Source organism: Candoia aspera, chromosome 3, assembly GCF_035149785.1.
Source record: "Candoia aspera isolate rCanAsp1 chromosome 3, rCanAsp1.hap2, whole genome shotgun sequence".
Taxonomy (NCBI): domain Eukaryota; kingdom Metazoa; phylum Chordata; class Lepidosauria; order Squamata; family Boidae; genus Candoia; species Candoia aspera.
In genome coordinates this window covers 65,229,884-65,256,819 of record NC_086155.1, presented here as the reverse complement: position 1 = coordinate 65,256,819, position 26,936 = coordinate 65,229,884, and the positions used below count along the sequence as shown (strand labels likewise).

Genomic DNA, 26,936 nt, shown 5'->3' with positions numbered 1-26,936 from the left:
TCTAACTACAACTGAAAATAACACTTTCACATTTAATGAAGTAGATTATTGTTCATGGCAGCTATAACATAGAGTTAGTCCTTAAGAAGCCTTAAGGTTGTTTATACTTCCAGATAGTGCAAATTTACTTTCTGAACCAAAATTGGGGATCAGGCTACATATTGGCTGAGTTCTCACAATGCCCCAAAACAATTGCTTTATTTTAACTATGGCATATCAAATAAACTACAATGGCTGGGTTTACAGAACATCCTAAGAAGATTATATTATAGTTTAGATTTCACATATGAACATAGTCATCATAGAAGAGGTCCATGATAGGATCTTCAAACAATGTATTTTTTTAATTGAAAAAAAACCTATTGCTGTCAAAAAAAAAAATTGGTTCCAGACTGCAAAGCAATGGGCAGATGGGCTTTGATAATACCCCACCTCCTTTCCCATAATCTTACCTTCATCATCATACCCTCTTCTCCAAGCCTGCATAGATGTATAAAAAAAGACAGATTATAGTAGGTGCAAAAGCTATGTGCTACTTTTAATTTCAGAGCACAGTATGGAGCATGATGGCATGCAGAATTTCTAAAAATAGGAAGCAGAAGACAAAGTCTTCCTAAGATCTCTTTTCTTGAGTGAAAGCTTCCTGCAACTAAGAGTAGACATTGGCAACTGTGGTCTCTAGGGAGAAAGGGGAGGTAGACTTCTGTGGAACTTAAAACCTGTTCTGGATTTCACAGTAGCACCAGTCTGGGCAGCTTTCCCTAATCTAATGCCTCTGTGATAGATTACAAATCCTAGATTTCCCATCAAGCAAGGCTGTTGATAATGGTACATGGGGTTCTTAAGAGTTGCAGCTGGAGGGCACTAAGTAGAGGGAGGATAGATTACTGGCATCTGATCTTCCATTGTCCAGATGATCCACAAACACCTCCCCTATATCTGGCATGGGATGAAAAGGGGTTTTGAAAGGGTTTGGCATCAGCAACCTTACCAAAGGTAATCGTAGATTCTGGAGACATGTTCTTGAAAGGCTGCAGAATTGGCACCTTCCACGTGCCATGAGATCAACAAATGAAATGATTTACAAACCTACAGAATGGAAAAGTTCTGTCAGACATTTTGCAACCCCCCCCACCCCCAATGCAGTCTTTATGACACCAACCAAAGCCAGGCATTCCTTCAGAGGACAGAACAAGTAAGCTCCCAGCATACAGTAGCTCTCCGTTTGAAAGGAAACGAAGCCAAGGCTTCACACAGGGAGACAACTGACTATCCCAAGGAATTTATTCCAGAAACATCCATTTTTGTGTGATATTTTCAAAGGGCTTACCGGGCTAGAATTGGTATAGTTTGAGAATATATCATCAGCCTTGATTTGTTCATAGAGCTCAGCTATGGCTTTCTTTCTGAGACTGGTGAGGTGGTATCTCTCGTACAAATTGAACAGGGCTGCAGAGAGGAGCAAAGAGACACTGTAGAAGCAGAGCCATCAGGTTCACCATTCTACTTCAGTCTGAGCTCATGGTGGCAGTTCAGGCAAGTTGTGAGTGAGTGAGTGAGTGAGTGAGTGAGTGAGTGAGTGAGTGAGTGCCATCAAGTCATTTTCAACTCACCGTCTGGGGCCTTTGGCATTATAAAAGAGCACCAAGAGTCCAACTGTGGCTGGCCTGTTTTTGTGACTGATAGATCCAGGAAGCCTAAACTGGAAGCACAAACCCTTAGAAGTTGTGCTGTTCTCAGCACCACTCACCAAAAAGAGCATCCAGGGTCCATGTATGCGGCGCCTGTAAATCAGCTTCAGAAATATATTTCCTCTGGGCTGGCCAGTCAATGCTTGAGTAGTCCTCCACGTAAAGTTCCTAAAGTAAAAAAAAATGAAAAGACATAATACCTTTAGAAAATATGACACCAGACTTTGATCCACTTACTAAAAGATCTTTCAGATGTGTATGACTGTGACTGTGTTTTACACAAACACACATGGACACATTGTAATCCATGATATCCCCTCAAAAATGCTTAAGTGTAATTGAAACAATCTCAGGCTTTCCCCTACCAATTCTCTGCTTCTTCAGCCAGGAGAAAACTGTACCAGCATAAAACTTGTTGCCTCAGTTGTCAATCCCTATCCTTCTGCAGGCACACGGTCCGCAAATGATGCCAGATTATCAGATTTGAAACAACATTTCATTGTCTTCTGGGTTTAATGACCAAAGAATGAATTCAAATAAGAAATGCAAATTAGAGTAAAGACAGAACCATGTACTGTGATTCAGTTAAAATGAATTATGTGCCCCTTAAAAATCAAAAGATTTGGATGTCGGTTTGGATGGGTTTGTTTCCACCTACCAGATCCACCGAGGACCCAACTATTAGAACTATCAAATCAAACAGTCTTTGCTAAGGCCTAGGGCAACATTTGTGTTAATGATTTGTTCTTTCTTCCACATGACAGTCCATGGAGGAAAGAATCTAGCATTTCCACCACAAAAGGAAATAATAGTACAACAGCAAATTGGAAATGATGGGATTAACAGGATTATGCTTCCTGCATGAAGTGGATTATGATTTGTGAAAGCTTCTGCAATACTAACTGTGCTCAGTTTTAAAATGCCACAAAGCTCTTTATTGTCTTCCTCAGAGAAGAGATAAACTAATTTGCTTTTTGTTCTCAGCTCACAGAAACACCTTCTAATGTCATAGACATGCTCTTAAAATACAAAAATAAGTATTTCAAAATATGTTACCTTCAGTGTTAAATTGTGTGCCTTGTTTAGGGATCTTTACTGAATCACAAAAAATGCTGATCCATCACAATTGGTTTGCACTACTCATCCAAGACAGCTATAAAATAATCTGAGCATCTCCACATCGGTAGGATTAACCACTGCAAGTTTTTTTTACAGGGTTTAGGTTTATGAAAGTCTATTCACAGAGGAATTTAGAAAGAAAGTTTCCATCTGCAGAAACAGATACTAAATACTAAACCAGGTAAAGAATTGAAAGAAATTCGTACTTCATTGTTTATTTAAGAATGTAAGAAGAGCCGGGCCTGATCAGATCGTAAATCCATCTAGTCCAGCATTTGGTGGCACACAGTGGACAGCAGGGTGCCATAGGGAAGTTCACAGGGCTTGAGTGGAAGGCAATAATTCCCTTTCACTCTTATTTCCCAATGCTGGAGAATTCTTGAGTTTGTTTAAACCAGAGGTCAGCATACCTTCATTGAAGCACAAACTGATTTATTGGTCAGTACCAGAGGCAAAGACAAGCCTATTGTGGTGGAGGTTAGAGTCCCTCTTCATAGGTTTATACAAATTATGATATGAATTTAATTTGCTGAGCAAGCCTCTAGAAACTGAGATTCTAGCCCATTGAGTTCAATACTGTAGTTACTGCTGCGTAAAGCTATTTTTGTATCTGTATAAACCTGTTTGTACATCTGAATGGTTATTGTTTCAGTGCAAGCGGTAAAGTCAAACTGTTCTATAATTGTGGTTCTATGCAAGCAACAAAATAAAGCTTTTTGTCTCCTTGTAACTAGAAAATGAGCTTGGATTTTATTGAGTCTGGGTGGGGGAATATCCCTTTGCTCCCCCTGTGGGTTGGAGTGTTATTGGTTCAAAGGTTAGCTTTGGTTTAAGGGTTTTTCATAGGAATTAGATAAGAAATTGACAGGGACCCAGTGGCTGTGAATTTCCCTTAGGAACAGTTTTCTTGGACTAGCCAACATAAGAAGAAAAAACAACAACAGAGCTACTCCAAAAAGCAACATCTAAGTTAATCATTTCTAGCTAGCTCTGGGGGTTAAGATGGCTCTCTAAAATAGAGGTTATGGGAAATATTTGCTTTTCTGGAAGTATAAGACAGAAAAAGGACACAAGGTGCAGTTCAAATTAAATGTTGCATTTGTTGAGGAAACTGAAAGTTCCCAGGGATCATGTGGTATAGTTTCTCCACCAAAATCAAGTAGATACACAAAGGAACAACATTTGAAAGTCTTCTCACATCAAAAAAACCTATTCATTTGGAAGTGCTAGCACACTGTGGAAAAATATTTCCAGTTAGTCTTTTCATGTCTTATGAGTATTCCACAAAGCATGAAAGAGATTCCATACAAAAATCCTAAGTGTATCTTAAATAATATTATAGTCCTGTTTGGATACAGAACAAGAGAATATGTGAATATTGTTCTCTTACCTGCCTGAGACTCCGGATCAGTTCATCCTCTTCTGCACTCAGGCGGTTGACTTGGCAGTAGGTTGTTGCAAGCATAGTATGGCGGGCATGGCACCAATAAGTGGACGGATGGCCTGGCATCCAGGTAGGTAACAGCCTGCCTCAGAATGAGGGAAGCAACAGGATCATGAAGGAATTTAGCAGGAATCCTAAATATAGTAGGCAAAACCGTTGCCTGGTTTGCAAGCATATCTCACAACATTTGATTTCTCCTTGTTGCAATTTTTGAGTTTCATCAAAGTGTTCCAACAATTATGAAAAACATTAAAAGGGAACAGAGCCTCTAAGACCAATTTGAAGGCTGTGGATAAAGATGGACTTTATTCATCTATGAATATTGAGGCCTTTGCAGATGATACAGCTATGCTGAAGATGGAATCAGTAGGTATCGACAAGCTTATGTTGAATTCAGTCTCTGATACCTGCATCCACACAGCTGGCAGAAGTATAGAAGCTGGAATTCTTAGGCAATCATCTATCCCTATATTACCAAAGCCAAATTTTGTTTAGCTTCTAACAGAAACTAAAGTTGGCTAAATATTGCGAGCTGCTGAGGTGACAACAAAAGTAGCATAATAAGTTTCAGTGTCTTACACCAAGACCATCATAGCGTATCCATTCTAAATTAGTGCTCTAAAGAATAGCAATCACATCAAATGGAAGAAATTGTGAAATGTTCATATGGGCAACGTACAACCCAAATCTGAAGATGACTGAATATTCATGTTGTTAAAATCAAGTTCCCATTTCTACCCAATGGGTGAATTGATTATTTTATTAATTCATGGAATTGAACAGAAAGCTTAGCCATTTTCAACATTTGCCCCCAATTCTGGATAACTCCCCCAATTACTCATTTGTTAGTTTATAGTAATCTTTTGTTCAAAGTAATTCAAAACTGGGCATTTTATTTATCATTTCCCAGTCTTATTGGTTAGTATTAGAGGATTATTTGCTGATGATTTCTGCTTGCAGATGTACACATGCCCCACCCAATATGCATGTTAATCATCAGTCAGACAGAGCCATGCTAAGTTCTTCTGAATTTTCTAGCCTACTGCAGTTTGACTCTTGAGCTAACTTTTATAAATTGAGAAAATTATAAATAGAATCCCGGGAGAATCAAAACTGGGTCAGAAGCCAAGATAAAGCTGCAGATATAATGCATATATCTGCATTTCCAATTTGGGAAAGATTACAGCTGTTTAGAAACCTTCAGGGCTTTAAAGATTAGTCAGTGTAATGCTGCACTGGCTAATTTTGTTCAATGGTTCATTGAAAACAAAACAAAATGCAACACAACTTTAGAGTGCATACCACAACTCAGGAAATGCTGCATTCATTCCCTCCCAGCTGAACACATTCATAACAGCCAGCCAGACTTTCCCCAAATGTGGGGCTCCAAGAGCACCACCTGGAAAGAGAATTGTCAATGGGGTGAGAGGGAAGCGGCATCTACTCCTATTAGAATCAACACATGAGCCACAAATCTTAATAAGTCTATAGATCTATCCAACTTGTTCATGTATTACTTCATTTGCTTTACTAATTGTGCATCTGGTTACCTTCTCACTATCCTATGGTTAATAAACCTTTATTTAGATGTTGACTACTAGGTTGGCTTTGTACATTTAAGCCGTTTTAAAGAAAATGCATCCCTCTTATAAAGTCAGACAGCTAAGGACTATTACTCTTTATGCTATAGGGAAGGGAAGGATAAATAGGCTTATCTCAGAATGGCCAACAGGGTTGGCATTTAGCTGGTCACCTCTTTCCACCCCAGAAAATGACCTTTAAGCTGGCAGAAAAGTTGCTCATCTCCTCAGCTTAGTTGGCTTGAAGCAAAAGGCATGTATACCCAATGGTTAACACACTGTCAATAACCCTCTGGCCTTGACAGAGATAAAGGGGAAACAAATAAGCTTCTCAGGCTTCAGTCAGAATATAGGAACAGCAGTCACGCTTATACAGCTGCCATTAGGGGGAAAATGTAAAGACTCTTACATATGCGAAGGCATAAAAGTTACATATATGGAAGGCCTTCCACAATACATGGGGAGGGATGATTTTCATGGATAAATATCTCCTTGGAAATTTCTGACTTGATTCTCACCTTTTTTATGGAGACAGATTCGAGCCCGCACTATATCTGGATGGTCAGGTCCATATCCAAGGATTCGCATAGCTATATAGTTGAGAGCTGTGCCATAGATGGTTGGTTGTTGCTCCTTGAGATGGCTACCACACAGAGAGTTTTAAAAAGCCATTAAGAAAAGACGCAAATGTCCTAAATATCTAAGACCCCTGTCCGCAGGCCAGTATACAAATTCTCTGTCTTCTTTGGTCACTTTCTGTCATTCTGAGAGTAGCTGCTAGTATCATCTGATTAATGAACTACAATACACAAGCTAGAATGTAGATAGGACAGGAGCGGAAACTTTAGAATTTAAGATGCTTTTAAAACTTTAACTGCTGCTTTATTTAAAAGGGTAAAATGAAGTTTTATAATGTAAACCGCTAGTGTGAAATCTACAAGGTCTCTCAAAGAACGTCTAAGTGGCAAATAAATATTTAATTTTTTTAAAATAATGCAGCATACAACAGTGAATCTAGCTGGGGAATTCTGGGAGTTGAAGTCCACACATCTTAAAGTTGCCGAGTTCGAAAAACGCTAATCTATTTGGAAAAAAGTTTTATTTTCCAAGTAACTGAGCTCACTTCCTGTTCCCTTGCACAGCTAGGCAGCAGCACCTTCCCAACTTTGGCTGATATTGTTAAGGCTAAGCACAATTAGGCCCGGTTAGTGTTCGTATGCAAAAGCATCAGGAAATCCCAAAGCTGTGGTCAATGGCAAATCACTTCCACATCACTGCCAAAGAGCTTACATGAACATGTCCCTGGAGTCATCAGGAGTTTAGCTCCATATGAGGAAGACTTTACTTTTACCAGTTACTATTACAATCCCAGTGGTACCTGCCTGTTCAATAAGATCTGGAAGGGAGGACTCCCTTGGAGTCTCTACACCAACTGGGTGCAGGGGTGGCTCTCTCCAGTAGTGCCCCCTTCTCTGGAACCACATCCCTCCACGATTAAACCGGCACCAATCATGTTGGAGTTCAGGAAAGCCATTAAGACCTGATGTTCCAACAGGCCTTTGTGATTACTCTTCCTGTATTAATGTTTTTTGGTATGGATTTCTGAATTCTTCCCCCTTGATGTTATAGGATTTGTGAGAATAGTTATTTTTGTTACGCTTATGGTTTTCAACTTTTTGAGGTAACTGGGAATTTAAGCCTTTAAGAGTGGGTCACAACTGAATAAACCTATAAGCCTAAATAAAATAAAATAATAGAATAATTCAAGAACTAGCGTGGGAAGTTGTAGGTGCTGATGGAATAGCAGTAAGGGGTGTGGAAAGTTGCCAGCTGTTATTTCACAGTTAATGTTACATTTAGGGCTATCCTTCTGCCATTAACTCGATCTGGAAGTTATCAGAAATTATCCCCAGCTCAGGAAAAAAACACAAAAAACCAATACAATCTTTTCGCTTCACTCACAGACCCCAGCCGCCATCTGGAAGCTGTCTTGAACGTATATATCGCAGAATTTCCTTCTTTACCTCTTCTGGCAGGGGGATCTTGGCAGCATAGCATGCGATCAAAAGACCTGTTTGGTGAACGAGGCCATGAATAATGAATAGCATCTGAGTTTTGATTTCTTTTGCTCATGAATGGTCTCCTTGGTCTGATAATCTAAGGATAAATTTGTACTTTTATTCCCCTTTTTAAAAGGCCAATTAAAAAAAAGAATCAATATAGCAAGGTTTTATCTATCAAGATCAAGCAAAGGATCTGAGTTATCTCTTTTTACTAAAAGTTGTTATATCACCATGTTGTGCTATTAATTGTTCATATTTTTCTTTATTTTTCTCAACTTGCATAGTTGAGTGAGGGATGGTAATTACACAGTGGTGATGAAAATAACATATTCTAAACCCAAGGGTTTTAACTTAGGTTCCCAAGATTCATCTGTCAGAAAAGAAGTGAGAACTTTCTCACTTCTTTTCTGGACTAGAACTCACAGTCTCCTGGTTTCTAGCCTGGTGCCTTAACCTCTACACCAAACTGGCTCTCAAGACCTCATAAATTGCTTATAATGTATTGAGAGCCAGTTTGGTCTAGTGGTTAAGGCACCAGGCTAGAAACCAGGAGACTGTGAGTTCTAGTCCTGCCTTAGGCACAAAGCCAGCTGGGGGACCTTGGGCCAGTCACTCTTTCTCAGCCCATGGAAGGAAGCATTGGCAAACTACTTCTGAAATCTTGCCAAGAAAACTGCAGGGACTGGTCCAGGCAGTTTCCAGGAGTAATCAATGTCCCATTTTTCTCTGTCACACCATGCTTGAGGTGGACAGGATTATGTTTCTTAATCTTTTTTTCAGATCCATATGTGCTAACAGTTTATTCTCCCCAAGTAGGAGATGCTACCTTTATTTTTCACTAGCATGGGGTTATTATTTTTAAAAGATTGTTGAAAACAGAATCATAGGCAAAACTGAGGGGAAAGAAGATTCCTGTGACATGACTAAGGAAAGGTTGCACTACCTCAAAGAAGTTATTTGTAGCATTGGAAAATGAATCTAGTTCTGGAACACGTGGATGAAAGTTCAGTTCTGACTCTTAAAAAAGCCTACTAGGTAAACTGATACTGGCAAAAGTCTACGTCATCAATACAAGTAGTCCTCATTTAGCAACCACAATCGGGACCAGCAACTTGGTCATTAAGCAAAGCGGTCGCTAAGTGAAACTGTGATTCTGCTTATGATCTTCAGTTTTCCTTTGCTTTACAGACCTGCTAGGATTTGTCACAGTTACTTTTCATCACTGTCATAACTGTGAATGGTCACTAAACAAGGCAGTCACTAAATGAGGACTACCTGTAACAGATTTGTAATGGAGGGACCGCCTATTTTACTGTTGTTTTAGATACTCTTCTCTGCAATAAGCAGCCCTGAAGCAAGAAAGGCAAATAAAGCAAAATAAACCTTATTGCAAGCAAACAGATTATGAGAAGGGTTGTTAACACCTTCCTAATGCACGTTTCCTTGCTCCCATTTGCCACTTTGAGATTATTTGGAATGGGGAACTAGCCAATCAGGTGAAATGCTCCTACCACATCTTCTTTACTTTTAACTGCCTGGTCTCAAAGCAAAAACAAAGAGACACGAACTTAACAGCTGCACACTCAGTACAATCTGTAGCCTGATCTTGAGATACATCATATAGGTGTCTACTAAAATAAAAACCTTGCGCCTGTATTTTCTCAATTGTAAGTTCTCCAATATATCCTGGAATATATTGCTTTTAAGTAAATAGACAAAGGTCTACAGATAGATACCCATCATTCCAGCAGGAAAGAAGCCAACTGCCGTATCCAATTCCTCCTCAAACGTTCCAGAGCCTGGAGGGAAGAATAGTTTCTCCTTCTCAGAAGTCATCATCATCCTATTATTCTGGAATATCTTTTATTCCAATATGTGAAAGAACCCAAATTCCAGATCCCAAGTTCAACCTTCGTAATCTTCAGGATGAGTAAATTGAGAAAGGTTGGATATCATACAGCAGCCTTTCTCAACCAGACATTTTCCAGGTGAGAACTGTAATTCTGTGCATTTCCAGCAAGTAATGGTTATGCTGGCTGGGAATTATGAATTCCAACACATCTGGAGAGTGCCAAATTGGGAAAGAGAGGCAACACTGAGCTGGCAGGAGCCGTGGCCTAACTTAGCCATACATAGCTGAGGAAATATCTCCCATTTTCCTGCTTGTGTGTGCCTATCCCATCTGATGAGAAGAGACATTAATTCACAGCACAGGCATAATTTTACCTGGTTGATTCATGCAGAGTGAATTTACTAGTGACACCATACCTGGAGCAAGGATGAGCACCCCAGAGCACTCCGCAGGCCAATGGCCATCTTCAGCTTGTAGACCCAAAAAAAACTTAATTGCTTTCAGCACTGCTTCCTGGGCTGTGCTGGCTTTCGGTGATTCTGGAAAAAATTTACTCTATAAAATGAAACAGTGGAGATTAGACAAATATTTTGCATTCCTATAGAGTCACATTTTTCAGTATCTTCACTGTATTTCTCTCATAAACATTTTATCTAAATCAACAAAGAAGGCAATGAGATCTGGAAACTTGGTAATCAGGAATAGAAATTAACCCCTTCCATTCTTGCTACGTCCCCTTTCTAAAGCACTGGAGAGAAAGATTTTTACCCATCTTTCCAATTAAAATGCTTTAGGGAAAATTTCTACAACCAGATGGGTAATGTTACACTGTCAGCATCCCAATTCAGTCTCAAGTTGGAAGGAGTCTTCATAATCTTGTTTTTTTTTTTAAAAACAACAAGTCACATTACGTACAAACACTCATTTAATATTATCTATAGTCTATATGAGTTTGAGAGAGAGTATATGAGTTTTTTATATACATAAAAAGATATAACAACAATAACAGTATGTCCCTTAGAATCACTTTCTGAGTTATGGTTTGTAACCATGCCCTGATTCTGACATACATACACCTGACCATCTATTAAATCACAATTGTCTGGACATTCAGTTGCCAGTCAAGAAACTTTCTGTGAGCACATTATTTGGATGATTTGTTTGCCTGATATATTTTATACACATCAAAATGATTCAAGACATGCATTGCTCATGAGTCAGGCAAATGATGAGAGTTATCAGGTCTGTTGCACCATCATTTGACTGACTGTTGGCTGTTCACAGAACCCTGATATTTGAGGGTCCAGAAGGTCATAAAGGCTGATCAAAACTTAGGACAGACCCTCTTCTGCAATGCTCTGGCCAACTCTAACCAAAATTCACTGCAGGAGGTGCTACCCAAGCAAAATCTGTTTGAAAGTTTGCTGCAGCCTTCCCCAACATGTGCTCACCAGAACTCTTGGACTACAGCTCCATCATTCCCATTGGCTAAGGTACTTGCAGATGATAGGAACCATAAACCAACACATCTCCTGGAACATACTATAGGTTCAGAAAAGTTAGCTCAATACAAGTGAGCTACACCAAATACTGTTGAGAAGATAGATACTGGATAAAGTCAAATGGGGAAATTGCTTTGCCTGCTCCAAATGACTAGTCATTCTGAATATTAATGACACCCACCCAAAAGGGTAATGGTATGTGGGAATGATCTTGGCAGACAGGTCAATGAGATGCAGCCAAGGGAACAGTCAGATAAAAGGCAGCTTAGCCCAGAGCAGGAATGTGGGTGGGGCAAGAGGCTCAGAAGAGACCCTCCCTAGTTTCTTGGGTTGTAAAGGGGACAGGGATGGGGGGAGAGAAGTACTTTCAGACTTGCAAGATTCTGTTACTGTAACCTTACATTAAGTAGAATTGCCTCATCTGGTTGTGTTTCCTGTCTGGTCGACCTAGTAAGGCTAACTAATGGGAGGGGAGATCTTAGCATTTATGACAATTTGTCCCAGCTTGTAGTTCTAGCCAATGTGCAAGAAAAGAGATATTGGGGTGGTAGGTACACAAGACTGAGTTCCAAGGGCCAGAATCCCCTTTCTCACCTTAAGACACCCCAAGCCACATGTCAGAATGGGAACCACAAGTTGGGAAAGACCCTCAGTGCTTGCTAAACTGCAGCAGGGCTGCCCTACATTGGTAGCATTCATGCTTTTCTCTGCCCCTGTGGACATTTTGTGTATACTTGTAATGATTGTCAATCACTTACAGTGTTCACCCCTAAAGTATACGCCTCAAGTGCACTCTGTTCCCGGGCACATTCCTCATTTTTGGGCACATAATACCATTTCTGTCGCCCTTCCACAGTGCTCAGTCGCCAGCGAGTCAGATCTGTCTCTGGTTCGATTTTATTTCCACCTTCTCTTTTGCCCAGAGGTCTACCAGAAAGCATGCTAAGACAGGAAAAAGTTTAAACAGTGGTACCATATCATCACTTTGTTATTCAAATTCAGGAAGGAACCCATTCTGAGATTACTTAAGACAGCAAGATGCAAAATATATTGAAGAGTAGAGCAAGTAAAATGGAAAACTTTTTGGGTGAATAGTGTTAGGGGACAAGGATTCCAGGTTTAAAGGCTTCTAAAACTATATTTTTATATCTTTTATTAATTAATTTATTAAATTTATCAACCATCCCAATATTCTGAAAAACTATCATAATTATCAATATAATCAAACTGTTCAATAATATATACAGAATTATGAATCTATTCCTCTTTATTATAAACATGTAAAAACAAAATACATTACAAGCAGTATGCCTAAATACCAATTTAATATTCAATTTATATAAATATTAATTTAAAAAATCAGCATCACTATAACATGGAGAACCAGTTTGGTGTAGAGGTTAAGGCACCAGGCTAGAAACCAGGAGACTGAGAGTTCTAGTCCTGCCTTAGGCATGAAAGCCGGCTGGGTGAGCTTGGGCCAGTCACACTCTCTCAGCCCAACTCCCCTCACAGGGTTGTTGTGGGAAAAGTAGGAGGAAGGAGGAGTACTAGGTATATTCACTGCCTTGATTTATTTACAAAAATAAAGGCGGGATAGAAAACAAACAAACAAACAAACATTCATCTTTCAACATGTACTGTATGCAGCTCACTGGTTTCTTTAAATATTCACAGCAAACTATCAGTCCACATTATTATCTTTGTCCCTATTTTTTAACATACCCTTTATCACTCATCAGGTATTCGTTCTTTCTATAACTTACATGATTAATACAAGTAAAATTCAATGATTTCACAAAGAATAGTCTACAATTCCTTACCTACAGATACTTACCTGATTTTCATGTCATTCTAAGCCATTGTTTGTTTAACTGTAATTTCCTGAGTAATCCACCATTAGATGGATCCATATAACATGTTAAAACAAAATCAAACTAATCCCATAATGGCTTAGGGCAATGTGTGAACCCATCCAATTAATAGACATTTACACTCTTATAAGAAGTGGAATTTTAAGCCTAGTGTTTATCTAATCATTTGTTCCCTAATGGTGCAAAAATTGCAATCCATTCTTTCCAACTGTTATCCTACATCAAGAAAAGTCAAAATTGCTTTCTTTTTACTTTTCCTGCTTTTTAGTATACATTTATTCATTAGAGTTAATAGCTTTCAAAACTTATTCTTTAATTAAGCTTGTTTAGCTACCTTCAGTTGTATAAGACCTGAGGACCTTTTAGATTTTAGCCACTCCAGATACACCTGTATTCTTTCAATCATAATATACAAAGAAATTGCACTTACATGCCATCTGACATCTCTCTTGCTTGATGTCTGAAATCACCTGTCTTGAATGATCTGAAGAAGTTTCTTTGGACTGGTCAGGGTTGTCAAGCAAGACACTGGTGATTTAAAAGCTGGACTTGAGATGCTGCCTCTGAACCATCACCACTCTTAAAATACTTCTCATCCATCAAAAGTTTAAAGTTCACTTAAATCGATCTGTGGTGCCTGGCCAATCATAACAAGGGCACTAATAAGGCTCAGTTAAGGGTAGGCTGAAATTAGGAATGGGTGGAGTTGAGGCTGTGCTCTATCATACTGTACAGGGAAACTAAATTTGTTTCTTTCGCAGGGGTTATCTTTTTCTGGAATCCACCATGTATTTCCTTACTTGATAACTCTGAACATGAATTATTTGTTATTCCACCAAAACACATTGTAGGAAGTGTTCAAGGTAAAAAAAAAAAATCTGATAAAATCAGCCCAGCAGCACATGATAAGAACAGGTTATGTGGCCATGTTTGGCCTGCACAGATCAGCTTTCAGGGAATTCAAAAAGATAAGCAAAATTGCCCAAGAATCAGGTTCCTCTGAGTTTCCCACATTAATAATGGGCAGATATAGGCTGCTCATCTCAGAGCAGATGGCTCTTTTGTTCTTCCTCCCAAGTATCAACGGCAGCAAACAACTGTCAGCCCTCCAAGGTAGATCACACCTGAAAACCAAATGCACATAAACTAATACTACTTTTTTTTATAAGAACCTTGCAAATCTGAATGAGCTTCTCCCCTCCCTCCCTTTTTCTTTATGAGAACTAGGGAGGATCATGTCTGAAATGCTTTCTCAAATTCCATGTCTGCCCTGGACTCAGATTTCTTTTATCTGACTGTTGTCTTGGTGCGGCTCTTCCTCCTGTTCCTCAAGGTTATTCCTTCTTCCCATTACAACAATTGGTTTCTTACTTATGTCCAGAGAATGCCCTTCCATAAAAGTAGGGAAGATACAAGCCAGGATATCTGTATTCCTTTTGTCATATACATTCAATAAGCACCTGTTAATTATTATAAAAAGAACAAATTCACAATGCTAAATCTATCAGCAACTCTCCTTCATTTTGTTTAATTGTCCCAACCTCAGGAAATTACCTTGGGAAATGAAATAAATGATCATCATCAGCCTGGGATAGCATCTTCACTGATACAACCCAATCAAAGTTCCATATGGGCTTATGGCATTACAAAGACTATCTCTTGACAGGCTATTTATGAACCTTGTTTTTAATAATATTTACAGATTTTTCAATTCACTTTAAAACAAATCCAGAGCAGGACAAAACCATCAGAAGCCCCATGTCATATTCTGTAAACCCATTACAGAACTTTGTAAACAGTTCAGGGAGTCCAAGTCCAACATCCCCAAAACACCCATGGCAAGACATGTTAAACCAGAGGAGCAAAGACCAGCCCTGTCTTTAGGCAGAATAAATTGACTTGGGGAGTGAGGGGTGAGGGGGCAAGTGACAGGGAAGGGAAGAGTCACAATCTCCTGAATTTCTCCTGCACCCCCAGCCATTTCTCAACGTTGGAGGACAGGGCTGTGTGTGTGTCATGGACTTGCCCTCTATCCCCAATTACAGTATTTCCACTAGGATGATTTAATATTACATATTTAATGCAGACAACACATCACACTTTCTCTCACTCCAATTTAGATGTGTATTCCCCTATTTCAATGCACTTGCTCTTGTGTCTCCAGGGAAATCAAGACAATTCAACATGTTCTTTTTTCTTGTAACATTTATAACAGTCTTCAGAAGGACATCATAAACCCTCTTTATTAAGTGGACCTGGGAGAACTTACAATTTTTATACCCACTTTTTACTTTCAGGCTCATACCCTGAAACCACCTACACAGTACCCAAATTTATCATTCCAGCAGCTAAAATGAGGCAGCGCTTAACATCAAACAGGACTCAACAATCTTTCCTTTTAACTGTTTGGTTTTATTCGGTTATTCTATTGCTGACCTCTGATGGTAAATCAAAGAATTTGAATTAGATGTGTATTTGCTACTTTTAGACTAGGTTCCCATAACTTACTATTAGCTTAAGGTACCACTGGCAGGACTAACCATTGGTAAGGTGTAAACTATGTTTTACAAAGCATAGTGACTGGGCTTGCACTGTTTGCTCATAAAAATCAAACAAACCATATTATTGCTTACCGATATATCAGGCCTCTGAATAATATTCAGTATTACCTTTAATAACTGCAGAATTATTAGAGGCACAGATTTGATTCCACTTACATTGTTTAAACAAAATTGCCTAGAGGAAAACAGCCTAAGACAAGGAACAAGAAGGAAATATACCAGTCCCGTGTTACTTAACGTTATGGCATCCTATAGCTGCAGGCTTCTATAAATCTCTAAAATAGTTGTCTAATCTGGTTGATCAGGTTGTGAAAACTGAATATTGTGCAAGTAACAGTAAAGCAGGGTTTGCAGGAGAAGTAGCATAGCACAAATGCCAGCTGTCTATGTAAAAGTTTAGAATCAGAAAGTTTAACTGAGAAAGTCCAAGAAAGTCCTTGATAACCAAAATTAAAGGTAAAGACTCACTCAAGTTGTGCTCGGCTCCTAGTAACTATCTAACTATCTGGACAGGTTCACATGGAAATGGATAGTTGGATGGCTGGATGGTCAGACAGACAAATATGGGCAACAATATGGATGTAGTTTGCCATTGCCTTTATCCAAGATAGGTTTTCTTCCCCCTCCTTGGTCTAATCTACAGCTCTGAGGTCTTCTGGTGGCCTTCCATCCAGATCCTAACCAGATCTGATTCTACACAGTAGACAGCTAAGTGCTGCCATCTACTGTTATTCTACTCAAAGGAAAGCAACACATTAGTTTTAAAAATATAATTAACCTATTGAATATGAGATTTTTGCTCCAACAAAGAGACTGATAAGGAGAGGACGTTACATGGATTTTAGGCCATGTAGGGGTATTCAAATCAGCACGATGTGTGAGTCTTAACACAAACAGTCAGAACTACTGATGCAAAGCTATTTTAGAACACATTTCCCCATCCAAAAAAAAATACTGTACATATATAACTACGTTTTATGTCAATGAAGGCTTCAGAGTTGCCCTCAGACAGCCCATTAGAACACTTCTGTGTAAGTTAATCCTAAAAGTTATAAAAGGGTAAATAAATGGGCAAAGCAAAATCCGGTCCCCAAAAGAAACAGAACTTTCAAAACTTTATGCAATAACTTTAAATTTGCAATAATTTTAAATGTGCTTGTCAAGGAGCAAACCTCAGGTTCTTAAAGTGACTAGAATCAGTAACTCTTCTCTCATGAGAACCCCTGAATGTTTGCTTCCTTCACTTCTACTTGAATTCAATTTTAATCTGTTTACTCTAGTTCAATCAGCTTTGCTTTCTCACCTTTCTCTTTGAAGACAGCAATGTGGCTAAGCAGAGAGGAGAACGGTAGAGAAAGGTGGTATGGAGGTTCAGAGAAAGATGGAAGAAGCTGAATTCAGAATTGAGCCACCCAAAACAACTAGCTGTTCATCATTCTCACCTTGTAATTATGAGGCTCATATTCCAAGCCAAGGAATACAAACTTCACTTAGTTCTCTGATCATGAAATCAAAGTTGGAGAAGGATGCTTTGGAATCTCCATCTTTCATCAGTCACAAAAAGTCAAACTTCAGTTTGAGCCATGTTTTGGTATATTGATGGAAATCCTGATCAATTAAAAAAAAAAGATTTTCCCTCATTTTCATTAGGCTCAATAACTCATTGGCTCTACTTGAAAGGTCCCTTCAACTCACTAAATGACTTCTGTGCATTCAGAACAAGGATAGTAAGTTTATTGATGGTGTTTTCAAAATTTTAAAAGAAACTTAATATATTGCCTAGATCTCTCTGTATATATCATCCTGGAAGCCAGTAACTGGATAGCTCTTTTAAAATCCAAACTGATCCAAACAGATTTTAAGTAATTGCTTTAGGCCTAACCTTGATGTGGAAAAAATCTCACTCTTGTATCTGAGAGTTGGTGTTCTTTCAGAACAATAGGTAGCAAATTCAGGAAATTCATTTTCATGGCATAATATCAAAAAGGAGTCAGAAAAATACATTGCTCCAACAACTTATAGATAAGGGTAAGATGGCATTGCAAATCTCACATAGACTTTTAAAACTCTCTAAATGTAAAGGCCATGTTCCTGCTTGTTCCTACTAAGGCACGAACATGCCCTGGCACCCTAGTTTTTCTGCTATGTCCCCATAGGGGTGGGGGGTGGGGGTCCAAGAGGCACTTATTCAGTTTCGGGCTGATGTAGACATGCCCCTGCTTCTGGTCCCTGAATAGGTGTTTCTGCCATGACTCTGCTTTTGTCTCCAAAGATGAAAGTCGCTGGGATTTGGGTGGCATATACATTTAATATATTATTATAATTCTATATATATACACATACATACATACATACAACACTATTATAATAACATTATAACATTATTATAATATAATATATATACAACAATGTGAAATCACAGCTGCCAGTTCTTATTTTATTATTATTAGGATCTGAGAAAAAAAGTAAAGCTTCCTTTTGCCTTTCTCTGTCACCTCTGATCAATCTGGCATAAACAGTTCCACAAGCACATGTCTACCCAATAGCACAGCATAAGACAGATGTCACCACTTTACATCCTCCATAATAGAAGCAATGGCTAGCCAATAAAGTTAAGTCTATCAAAATGGCACAATAGCACTGGATTGCTCAGCATTTAGAGCAAGACGGAAATAGTAAGCGAGTGGAATGACAGAACCAACCCTGATTTCTGTTTTCTCCTGAACAGAACACAAAGGAATTCAGAAGTCAGCCATTGGTGCCTATATAAGGGAAAATAAGGGGAGAGAAGTTCTAAAAAAAAACTGCATGTGACTCATCTCTCTTCAATCTGTTTTTGTTTTAACTTTATTCAACTTGCTTTACAAGGAAACCCTATATTCTATAATTCTATGAGCTTAGAAATGGGCAGACACAGTCTTGTAGTTAGACCTGCCCCATTTCTGATGTGATCTGATGGACAGATGTTTTTCCCACCAGCTGAAATGTGGGGAAGAGGAAGACCAGCAAAGCCGGAAGAATCAGCCAGCCTCTTTGCCCATCACGCAATGTGCACACCTAATCAGGACGGCACCATTCGGCAGTGACTCAGAACAGACGCCATACAGGCTGGATACATACTGGCAATGAGGCAGAAAATTTCATGCTGCAATACTTCTCCCCTGATTCACTTCAATAATGGTTGTTAAAATCAAAGATTATTTGAATTTGCAAGCTAGTAAGCATGGAAATGAAGCCTCTTATAACCGGGAAACGCGGATGCCAGACAACTTCGTTCTTATCTCCAGTGCTCCGACTCCGCATATGGAGTATTCTATCAAATAAGTTTAAAAACCTGGCGGCCGTGTGTGTGGGTGTGTCGACAAAATGAAACAAAATAGCTTTTGCACTGCCTCCTTATATGTTACATGACGGAATTTGGACCAGAAGCGTTTTCGTTATTCCTCCAAGAGTCTCAGATGCGGGAGAAACAACTCGCCCTCCGGACTCCCTAGCTCCGGAAGCGTTCCGAAATCGAAAGGAAACTATTTCTGCGCACGCGTAGGTGCAATCGAATTTCTCGCGTGCTTTGCTCAACAGCAGGGGGTCACGGCTCCGTATTGAATGGCATCGTGAGCTTTGCAACGAGGGAAGTGCTCCTAGCGACGGTGCCGTAAGTGAACGCAAGACGGAAGCGGAGTGGATCATTCTCAGAGTGTTGAGAGCGAGTTTGCCCACGGGGCGTTAATTTGTAGACACCTGGGAGAACGGCGCAGTTAAGTACGTGATCTTCCGTGCCCGTTGCGTGCAGCGCGACTTATTTCCAAGTAAGAATTCCTCTCTTTGGGCTCTCATCGCGGATGATCGTCACAGAAACGTCAGAATGCATTTAATGTTAAAACAAAGTAGGCACGATACTAGCCTCCTCTAAATGTGTTAATACAGTACTGCGCTTCCAAACTTTTCCAGAAAACTGAAAGGATAATGAGTGGTATTAAATAATTCATTGTTTCTGCATCAAAATGATGCAAGACCTAATGTTACAAGAAATTTGAGCCATGTAACAACAACTGTGTATGTACAAAGTAGTAAAGAAATGCAATCTTTAACCAACTTTTAGGTACATTTGAATGGACTAATGTTCAAACAGGAGCTAGGATGTTTAATATTAAATATGGTTATATTTTATTTATTTCAGTGCTTACCAAAGGGAGGGCCACTTTTTTTAACAGAACAAAGAAAAATAAGGCAATAGTGAAAGGGAAAAGAAAGGAAAGGAAAAAAGCAATACATCAACTCAAAAATAAATAAATATATACATACATACTATTTTACACCCAGTTTCAATAAAGGATTGCCATATTTTATTGTGCCCATCAATACAAAATCTATGTCTGTTCATAAGTTGCAGGTAATATCAATCCACTGAGTAATTTGGGCCAGTAATGTATCTTTCCAGTGCTGAAGGACTCTTGGCAATCAGAAGGACATAGAGAATCCATTTCTGTTGTCCAGCCATCAGTTTCCATGTAATAGGTATGTAGTTCAAAATATATATATATATATGGATGTCCAAAAATATTAAAACCTTTACTCAAAGTCAAATTAATATATGTAATTTCCTAGGTCCTTTTGAAGTTAATTTTTTCTGCCCACTTCAGCAGCCAAAGAAGCTGGCTGATTCCTGCATTATTTTTTCCTTGTAGTCCTTACTCTATTTAGAACATCAAAATGTGTTTTGGGAGATCTGGATTTCTGTGTGTGTTGCTCAGTTAGAGTTCAAGGTGGATCTAGTAAAACTAAATGACCAGCTATATTTTTTTACGGTCCAAACCATTATTTTGTCTAAATAAGCAGATGTAACAATTTTATACCATAAATTACAAAAGGAAAATTCCACTCCTCTTTTCCCACTTTCTCTCTCTCCAGCATGTTCCTGAAGGGTTTTTAGAAAAGAAAAATGTTTAGGAAATTTTTTTGTTTAGTCAAGAAGTAGGTTAAGGTTATATTGGTTTTTTCCCCATTCTTCCTGTAGTCACCTGAAACACCAATTGGTGGGTGACCTTGAGAAAATTAGCCTCTATAAATATATTTAAACTCATGAGTGAGGATTTAACATGTCTATTTTGCTTATTGTACATGTATTTAGAAAGTGGTGGGACATCTCTTAATGGTTCTTTGAGACAATCTCTGCAAACACATTCTTACTTTGTAAGCTTTTTTCTAGAAACACCTCATCTTCATTCAAGTTTACAAACTCCTCCAGAATAGTTCTTATTTACTTGTCATTCAATGCTGTGTCGATAGTCTTTGTCATACAATGGCATATAGCATAGTGTAGCTTATACACTTATTTATGTGAAATTAGTTTTTGATACTTTCTCTTTTCCTGCAGATTTGGAACTGAAGCTTCCTCTGTGAATCTTAAAATGGATCAACTTCTTAAAACAGGAAAAATATTACTACCTAATTTGGCCAATTGGGTTGTGTGGTGTCAAAGACAGAGTTACAGGCATTACTGCAATTTTCATAGAAAACAAAAGCTTTTTCCACAAATGAACCTGCGGGATGATGCTGTGGCATCCCAGGAGAGCAAATCTGGAGAACTGATGTGTAAGAGCCAAACATTGATGTTACAGACTGGACTGATTTGTCCTGCCAACCCTGGATGCTATTACTATATGCCTTATACTGTTCGAGCAATGGAGAAGCTTATCAAAGTGTTGGACCAAGAAATGCAAGCCATAGGTGGTCAAAAAGTGAACATGCCCACGTTATGTTCAGGAAAGCTCTGGAAAGCCAGTGGAAGATGGGAACTGATGGGCAAAGAGCTTTTGCGAGTGACAGACAGGCATGATCAAGAATATTGTTTAGGGCCTACCCATGAAGAAGCCATCACACACCTAGTAGCTTCTCAAGGCTCCTTGTCCTACAAACAGCTTCCTGTCTTGTTGTATCAGGTAACAAGGAAGTTTCGAGATGAGCCAAGACCTCGTTTTGGGTTACTCCGTGGCCGAGAGTTCTATATGAAGGACATGTATACTTTCGATGCCTCTGAGGAAGCCGCCCTCCAGACTTATGCTCTTGTGTGTAAAGCTTACAGCAATATATTCAACCGGTTGGGGCTTCAGTTTCTGAAAGTCCAAGGAGCAACAGGAAGCATTGGCGGGACATTGTCACATGAATTCCAGCTACCTTCTGATGTTGGCGAGGACCGATTGGTAATGTGTACCAACTGTGATTTTTCAGCCAATCTAGAAATAGTAAAGTCAGATGAGATGTATTGCCCTGTTTGCAAAGGAAGACTGGTTGAGAACAAAGGAATTGAAGTGGGCCACACATTCTTCTTGGGAACTAAATATTCTTCTGTTTTTAAAACTACTGTCCAAACCGCTGACAATCTGCCCGTTCTAGCTGAAATGGGATGCTATGGATTGGGTGTCACTCGTATCCTTGCAGCCTCCATTGAGTTGCTTTCAACAGAGAATGCCATTCGTTGGCCAAGCCTCATAGCACCCTATCAGGTTTGCCTTATTCCCCCCAAAAGTGGCAGTAAGGCACACAGAACAGCAGAGCTTATGGAGGATTTACACAGGGGTATTGCTGAAGCCATACCCCAACTTAGAGAAGAACTTGTGTTGGATGACCGGACCCAGTTCACCATTGGAAAAAGGTTAAAAGATGCTGACAAACTTGGCTACCCTTTTGTTATAATATGTGGGAAGAAGGCTTTGGATGAACCTCCTCTGTTCGAAGTATGCAACCAAAACACTGGTGAAACCCTATACCTTACCAAAAAGGCCACAATTGACTTGCTGCATAAAGTCCAAATTCCCTAAGTGCTGTATTGTCAGCTTGGGGGTTCTAAAATATTAAAACTTTGTCATATGAAAACATACAATAATTTGGGTAAATTGGATTTTTTTTATTGTTCAATGCAGGCTTATACACAGCTATCTTCAAAATGGTTACAGAACGCCCTTTCAGATTCAGGATTTCTCTAACATTCATGCAAGTTGGGCATTGGTTTTTAGTACAAAGTATTGCTTCAGACATACTAGCATTGCAATTCTGTGGTCATTTGCTCGGGGATTCAATCATCTTAAATTCACTGAAATGCATGTCATAGTAAGTATGCAAAAAAGATTGGCCTGTCTTAAGTTATGCAAGTAAGCAGCAGCAAACATAGAAATCACCTCCAAACTGCCCCAATAAAGTCGCTTTTTCTGTTTTACTCTGCAGTTTGTTTGAAGTTTCTGCTAAAGGGAAGTTTGCTAATACCTAGAAGGTATTAATCTGCAGGATTTAAACAGGCTGCACTCTATTCTTATTTTTGTGGCAGGGAAAAAGAGAAAATTATTTTCTCTCTCTTGCTTCTCTGTTTTATGTAGTAACAGCAGAGAGCATACAGTGTTGCTTTCTGGCATTTGGGGAGGAAAAGATTCTGCTTCCCTACTGGAAGAGGACTAAGTTGTGGCAGCTGGAAAAAAAACAGTTTTAACTGGGAGATAGAAATGTGATGTTAACAAACCATATTTACCAAACAAATCTCACTAAGGATTAACCTGTGTGAACCCAGCCAAAATCAGTAGAGTGCTGATGGTGCTATAGAACATGGACTCCTAGGGAAATAAGCAGGGAGTATCAACATGATCAGGTTCAGCTGTTCATTATCTTCAGTTTCTTGGGTGTTGTCATGAGTGCCTTGAGTGATGACATAAACATATCCATTATGACATTGTTACTGAGTCTTTGTCCTCATGACAGAAAAAGGAAGGTGAAACAAGTGAACAGCTGTGAGCTTCTCCTACAGAGTAAGCTAGTGGACTTATTTCCTTCTCTGAAATTTTCAGTGATGTCTCTTGAAGTTGAATCCATTCTTTCATCAGCAAATATGGCAGTGTTATTGTGGCAAGACGTGCATGATTTGACACAATAAACATTGTTTTTAGCCCCAGTAAAATGTGGGGCGCGGTGGCGCTGCGGGTTAAACCGCTGAGCTGCTGAGCTTGCCGATCAGAAGGTCGGCGGTTCGAATCCGCGTGATGGGGTGAGCTCCCGTTGCTAGTCCCAGCTCCTGCCAACCTAGCAGTTCGAAAACATGCAAATGTGAGTAGATTAATAGGCACCGCTTCGGCGGGCAGGTAACAGCATTCCGTTTAGTCCTGCCGGCCACATGACCACGGAAGTGTCTATAGACAAACGCCGGCTCTTCGGCTTTGAAACGGAGATGAGCACCGCCCCCTAGAGTCAGACACGACTGGACTTAATGTCAAGGGAAACCTTTACCTTTACCTAAAATGTGCTAACATAAAGTAGGTAATTTGAAGTGCAGTTCCCATAAGCTCCAGCTTGGTTGGGAATTCTGAGAATCATACTCAAAACAAAGACAGGAACAAGTTAACTAAATTTGATACTCCATTTTCCAGAGTAATGCAACTCAGTTTCAAGTCTTCATTTAGCTAGGCACTTCACTGGATGTCCTTGTTGATGTAGCTAGTTCTCAGGCTGGTTCACAGAACTTCTGAAGCCTCCCAAAACTAATAAAACTGCATTCTTATAGGTAGAAAAACTGATTTAGTGCTAAGCCATAAGGTAATAAATGTGTTGAATGAATTCAGCCATTGTGGTTTATAAACCATGGTTTATGGCTAACTGATGTGTGAACTTAATCAGTTGTGGTTTATATAACAAACAATGAGTAAGCTATTGCTTAGCCTACCAGAAATAATAATTTGTCATGGAGAGAAGGCTTCTTGGCATGTTTAAATATGGACTAGCTAGCTATTAGAAGACAAACTGCTACCCAACAAATGTTTTAAAACTATGCAGAGTAACTCTGGTCTCAAATTATCATTAGTCTGATAAACAAGCTCATCTCCTAGTCATGTGGATACACATCTGAAGTCCTCTTGGCAACAATATGGAAGTGATTTCCCATTGGTTTGTGGGATGGTTCCTAGTCATCTTCCCAGTTTAGCCAACTTTCTGGTGGTTTCCCATCCAGGTGATCTTGCTTACCCAAAATTGTGTAACTGTTTGCCTTAGAGGATGGGTCAGGTTTTTGACCTATGGATCTGTAGAATCATTTTTCTGGAAATAATAGTTTGTGTGTTTGCTACTGCTTTCCTAATATTATTTCTTCTCAAGATACCAAATGGTAATTAAATAGATTTTTGTCAAACAGCAGATGGCCCTATGTTTTCTCTAAAAGGAATTATTGCTCTTCGGTTTGAGGAAGAGAATATCATTTAAAGGTTGGAAGGGAACCATCATTTTCTATTATAGTCTTTGAGGTGAGGATTGGGGAAAGTAATAGATGTATTTTGTTGGTAAATCTGCAAGGGCAAATGTTTACAAGTCTTTGTGAAAGAATACCGTACATTTTTGGCCCAAGTACAGGAATGCTTCTCAGGTTATGAACATCAGCCTTCAAGACTTGGAGAAAGTGAATCTGGGGATCAAGAGATGGGACACATTGTTTTGTGACTAAGCTAGAAGAGGAGGAAACATTCTCAGCTGGTAAATAATTGGTTGCACATTTAATAGTTCAAAAATCTCCCACATTAAATCTATTAATATATTGAAAACCACAAAAATCAGGCAGCTAAAGTTCTGAAAACATAAGAGTGCTCTATGAGAGAAGACAGAGTAGTATCACAGCCTCTCATCAGACATAAAGCTGGACCACTGTGTGCTATTAGCTTTTGCTGAAGGTGAAGAGTGGCCCCTAGGGTCTGGAAATTACACATTTTAAATATACATATCTTCCATTTAGGTCATGTTCAACCCTTGCTCCTTGCAAGAATCGATATTAAAGCATCACAGTAGATACCTATCCTCTCTGGGTGATTGGTTTCACTGTTGAACTGTTCTTACTTAGGACAAAATTTACCTAACGTCCACCCAGAACGTGTCTCTGGAATGACAGAAAACAAATCTTGTCTTTCTCCATTGTGGCATTCTTTTGGGTACCTATCATAATTCTCAGTCTTCTCATGGCAAAACCTGCCCAGATCCTCCAATCTCTTTTTTGTCAATAGCAAAGTTGATAAGTATTCTGCCCCAGCTATCCAAAACATTAGTAAAAATAATAAAAGAGTAGAAGGCCCAAGTCTAAACCTTGTGGTGTCCCAGTTATTTGCCATGAGCTGCTGCCCACGGCTTTTCCATTGACCAGCTCCAGTCCTGTATATTGAGCACTTTTCCAGGAGGAAGACAGCTGCAGTAGCTACTATGCACTCGACCCTTACAGAAGACAGCATATCATAAAGACACAGCAGTGGGGAAACAGGTCAGGAGATAATTGAACTCCCTATACTCTTTGCAGTGGAACTAAAGCTCCAATGTGCACTATTTGGGGCTTTAGGGAAATCCTCACTCTAGGTTCCAGCTCTCTTCTCTCTCCCCTGTCTCTCCAGTTGTCCATCCCACTAGGTAGACCAGACCAGAAAATAACTCCACAGGAAGGTTAACCACTCAACAACTATTTTGTGAATGGTCACGACCAATAAGTTAATTAGCTGACTTCTAAGTCTTTAAAGAAATTAGTAAAAACAGAAACTCTTAGGACTTTGTTCACCTTTTCCCATCCAATCTACAGAGCTGCTGTGTAATCAGGGAGACCAATTTCTCACTACATATTGTTCAAGGAGGTTAGGAGAAAGGCCTTTTGCTTCCTGAGGGGAGCAAAATGCTGGTTTTCAATTAGTGGTTTTCAATTATTTCCACAACACGCTTACCTGGTCAATGAGAGGTTGTTATGTTAAGGGAAGGCCAAAAAGGGGTCAACTGTTTATGCTAGGTCTATGATCCAATCTTGAATAGATTTAAACTAACTCTTCTCCATCAATTTGTCTTGGGTAGTCTGACATTCACTGAGTTGTCCTATTTGCCAGCCTGGTCCTCCAGGAGAAAACATGGCTGAAAAAACAATTCTCTTTTGCAGAACTCAGCTTCTAAATGCTGTAGCAGCCAAACCATGACTACTGCTGCTTGTCTGATCAAGGGGAAGGGATTTGTGATAGAATCCCATTGAAGCTCCTTGTGCCAGGAGAATAATGTCATAGCTTCCGTATGATAGGATTCTCCCAGCACAAGGCAATTCCTTGGAATTCTATATAGTCCTAGAGAAAGCAGACCAGGACTTTATATTCCCCAAATGTCAACTTATGACCCAGGTTCTGTGCTGCTGGAAATAACAGTAAGGGGAATTAATGGGGCTACTGCCTGGCTAGGTTCAGTTTGTTGTGGAAATGAGGCCAGTGAGTC

General features: G+C 39.4%; 2 protein-coding genes across 3 annotated transcripts in view; one reads left to right on the top strand and one right to left on the bottom strand.

The window, feature by feature from the left end:
• The window catches only part of LOC134494599 (lanosterol synthase-like), a 30,877-nt gene extending 17,778 nt beyond the window's left edge, over positions 1-13,099 (bottom strand). Inside the window, exons 1-11 of the mRNA XM_063299851.1 lie at positions 13,089-13,099; positions 12,010-12,193; positions 10,166-10,304; positions 7,797-7,905; positions 6,353-6,477; positions 5,557-5,653; positions 4,201-4,336; positions 1,751-1,859; positions 1,331-1,449; positions 992-1,089; positions 453-480 (exon numbers count right to left, since the gene is read on the bottom strand). Coding sequence (XP_063155921.1) covers positions 453-480; positions 992-1,089; positions 1,331-1,449; positions 1,751-1,859; positions 4,201-4,336; positions 5,557-5,653; positions 6,353-6,477; positions 7,797-7,905; positions 10,166-10,304; positions 12,010-12,193; positions 13,089-13,099 — 1,155 coding nt within the window. The remainder of the gene's footprint in view (positions 1-452; positions 481-991; positions 1,090-1,330; positions 1,450-1,750; positions 1,860-4,200; positions 4,337-5,556; positions 5,654-6,352; positions 6,478-7,796; positions 7,906-10,165; positions 10,305-12,009; positions 12,194-13,088) is intronic.
• Positions 13,100-19,403: 6,304 nt separating this feature from the next.
• PARS2 (prolyl-tRNA synthetase 2, mitochondrial) lies at positions 19,404-22,569 on the top strand. Of its 2 annotated transcripts, XM_063298001.1 has the most exons (3): positions 19,405-19,492; positions 20,125-20,201; positions 21,061-22,569. In XM_063298001.1, exon 3 carries the CDS (start codon positions 21,095-21,097, stop codon positions 22,502-22,504), a length of 1,410 nt encoding a protein of 469 aa, XP_063154071.1. In that variant the 5' UTR covers positions 19,405-19,492; positions 20,125-20,201; positions 21,061-21,094; the 3' UTR covers positions 22,505-22,569. The 2 variants fall into 2 exon arrangements, with proteins under 2 accessions (XP_063154072.1, XP_063154071.1); XM_063298002.1 differs by lacking the exon at positions 20,125-20,201 and having other exon boundaries at positions 19,404-19,492.
• The last annotated feature ends 4,367 nt before the right edge of the window (positions 22,570-26,936 follow it).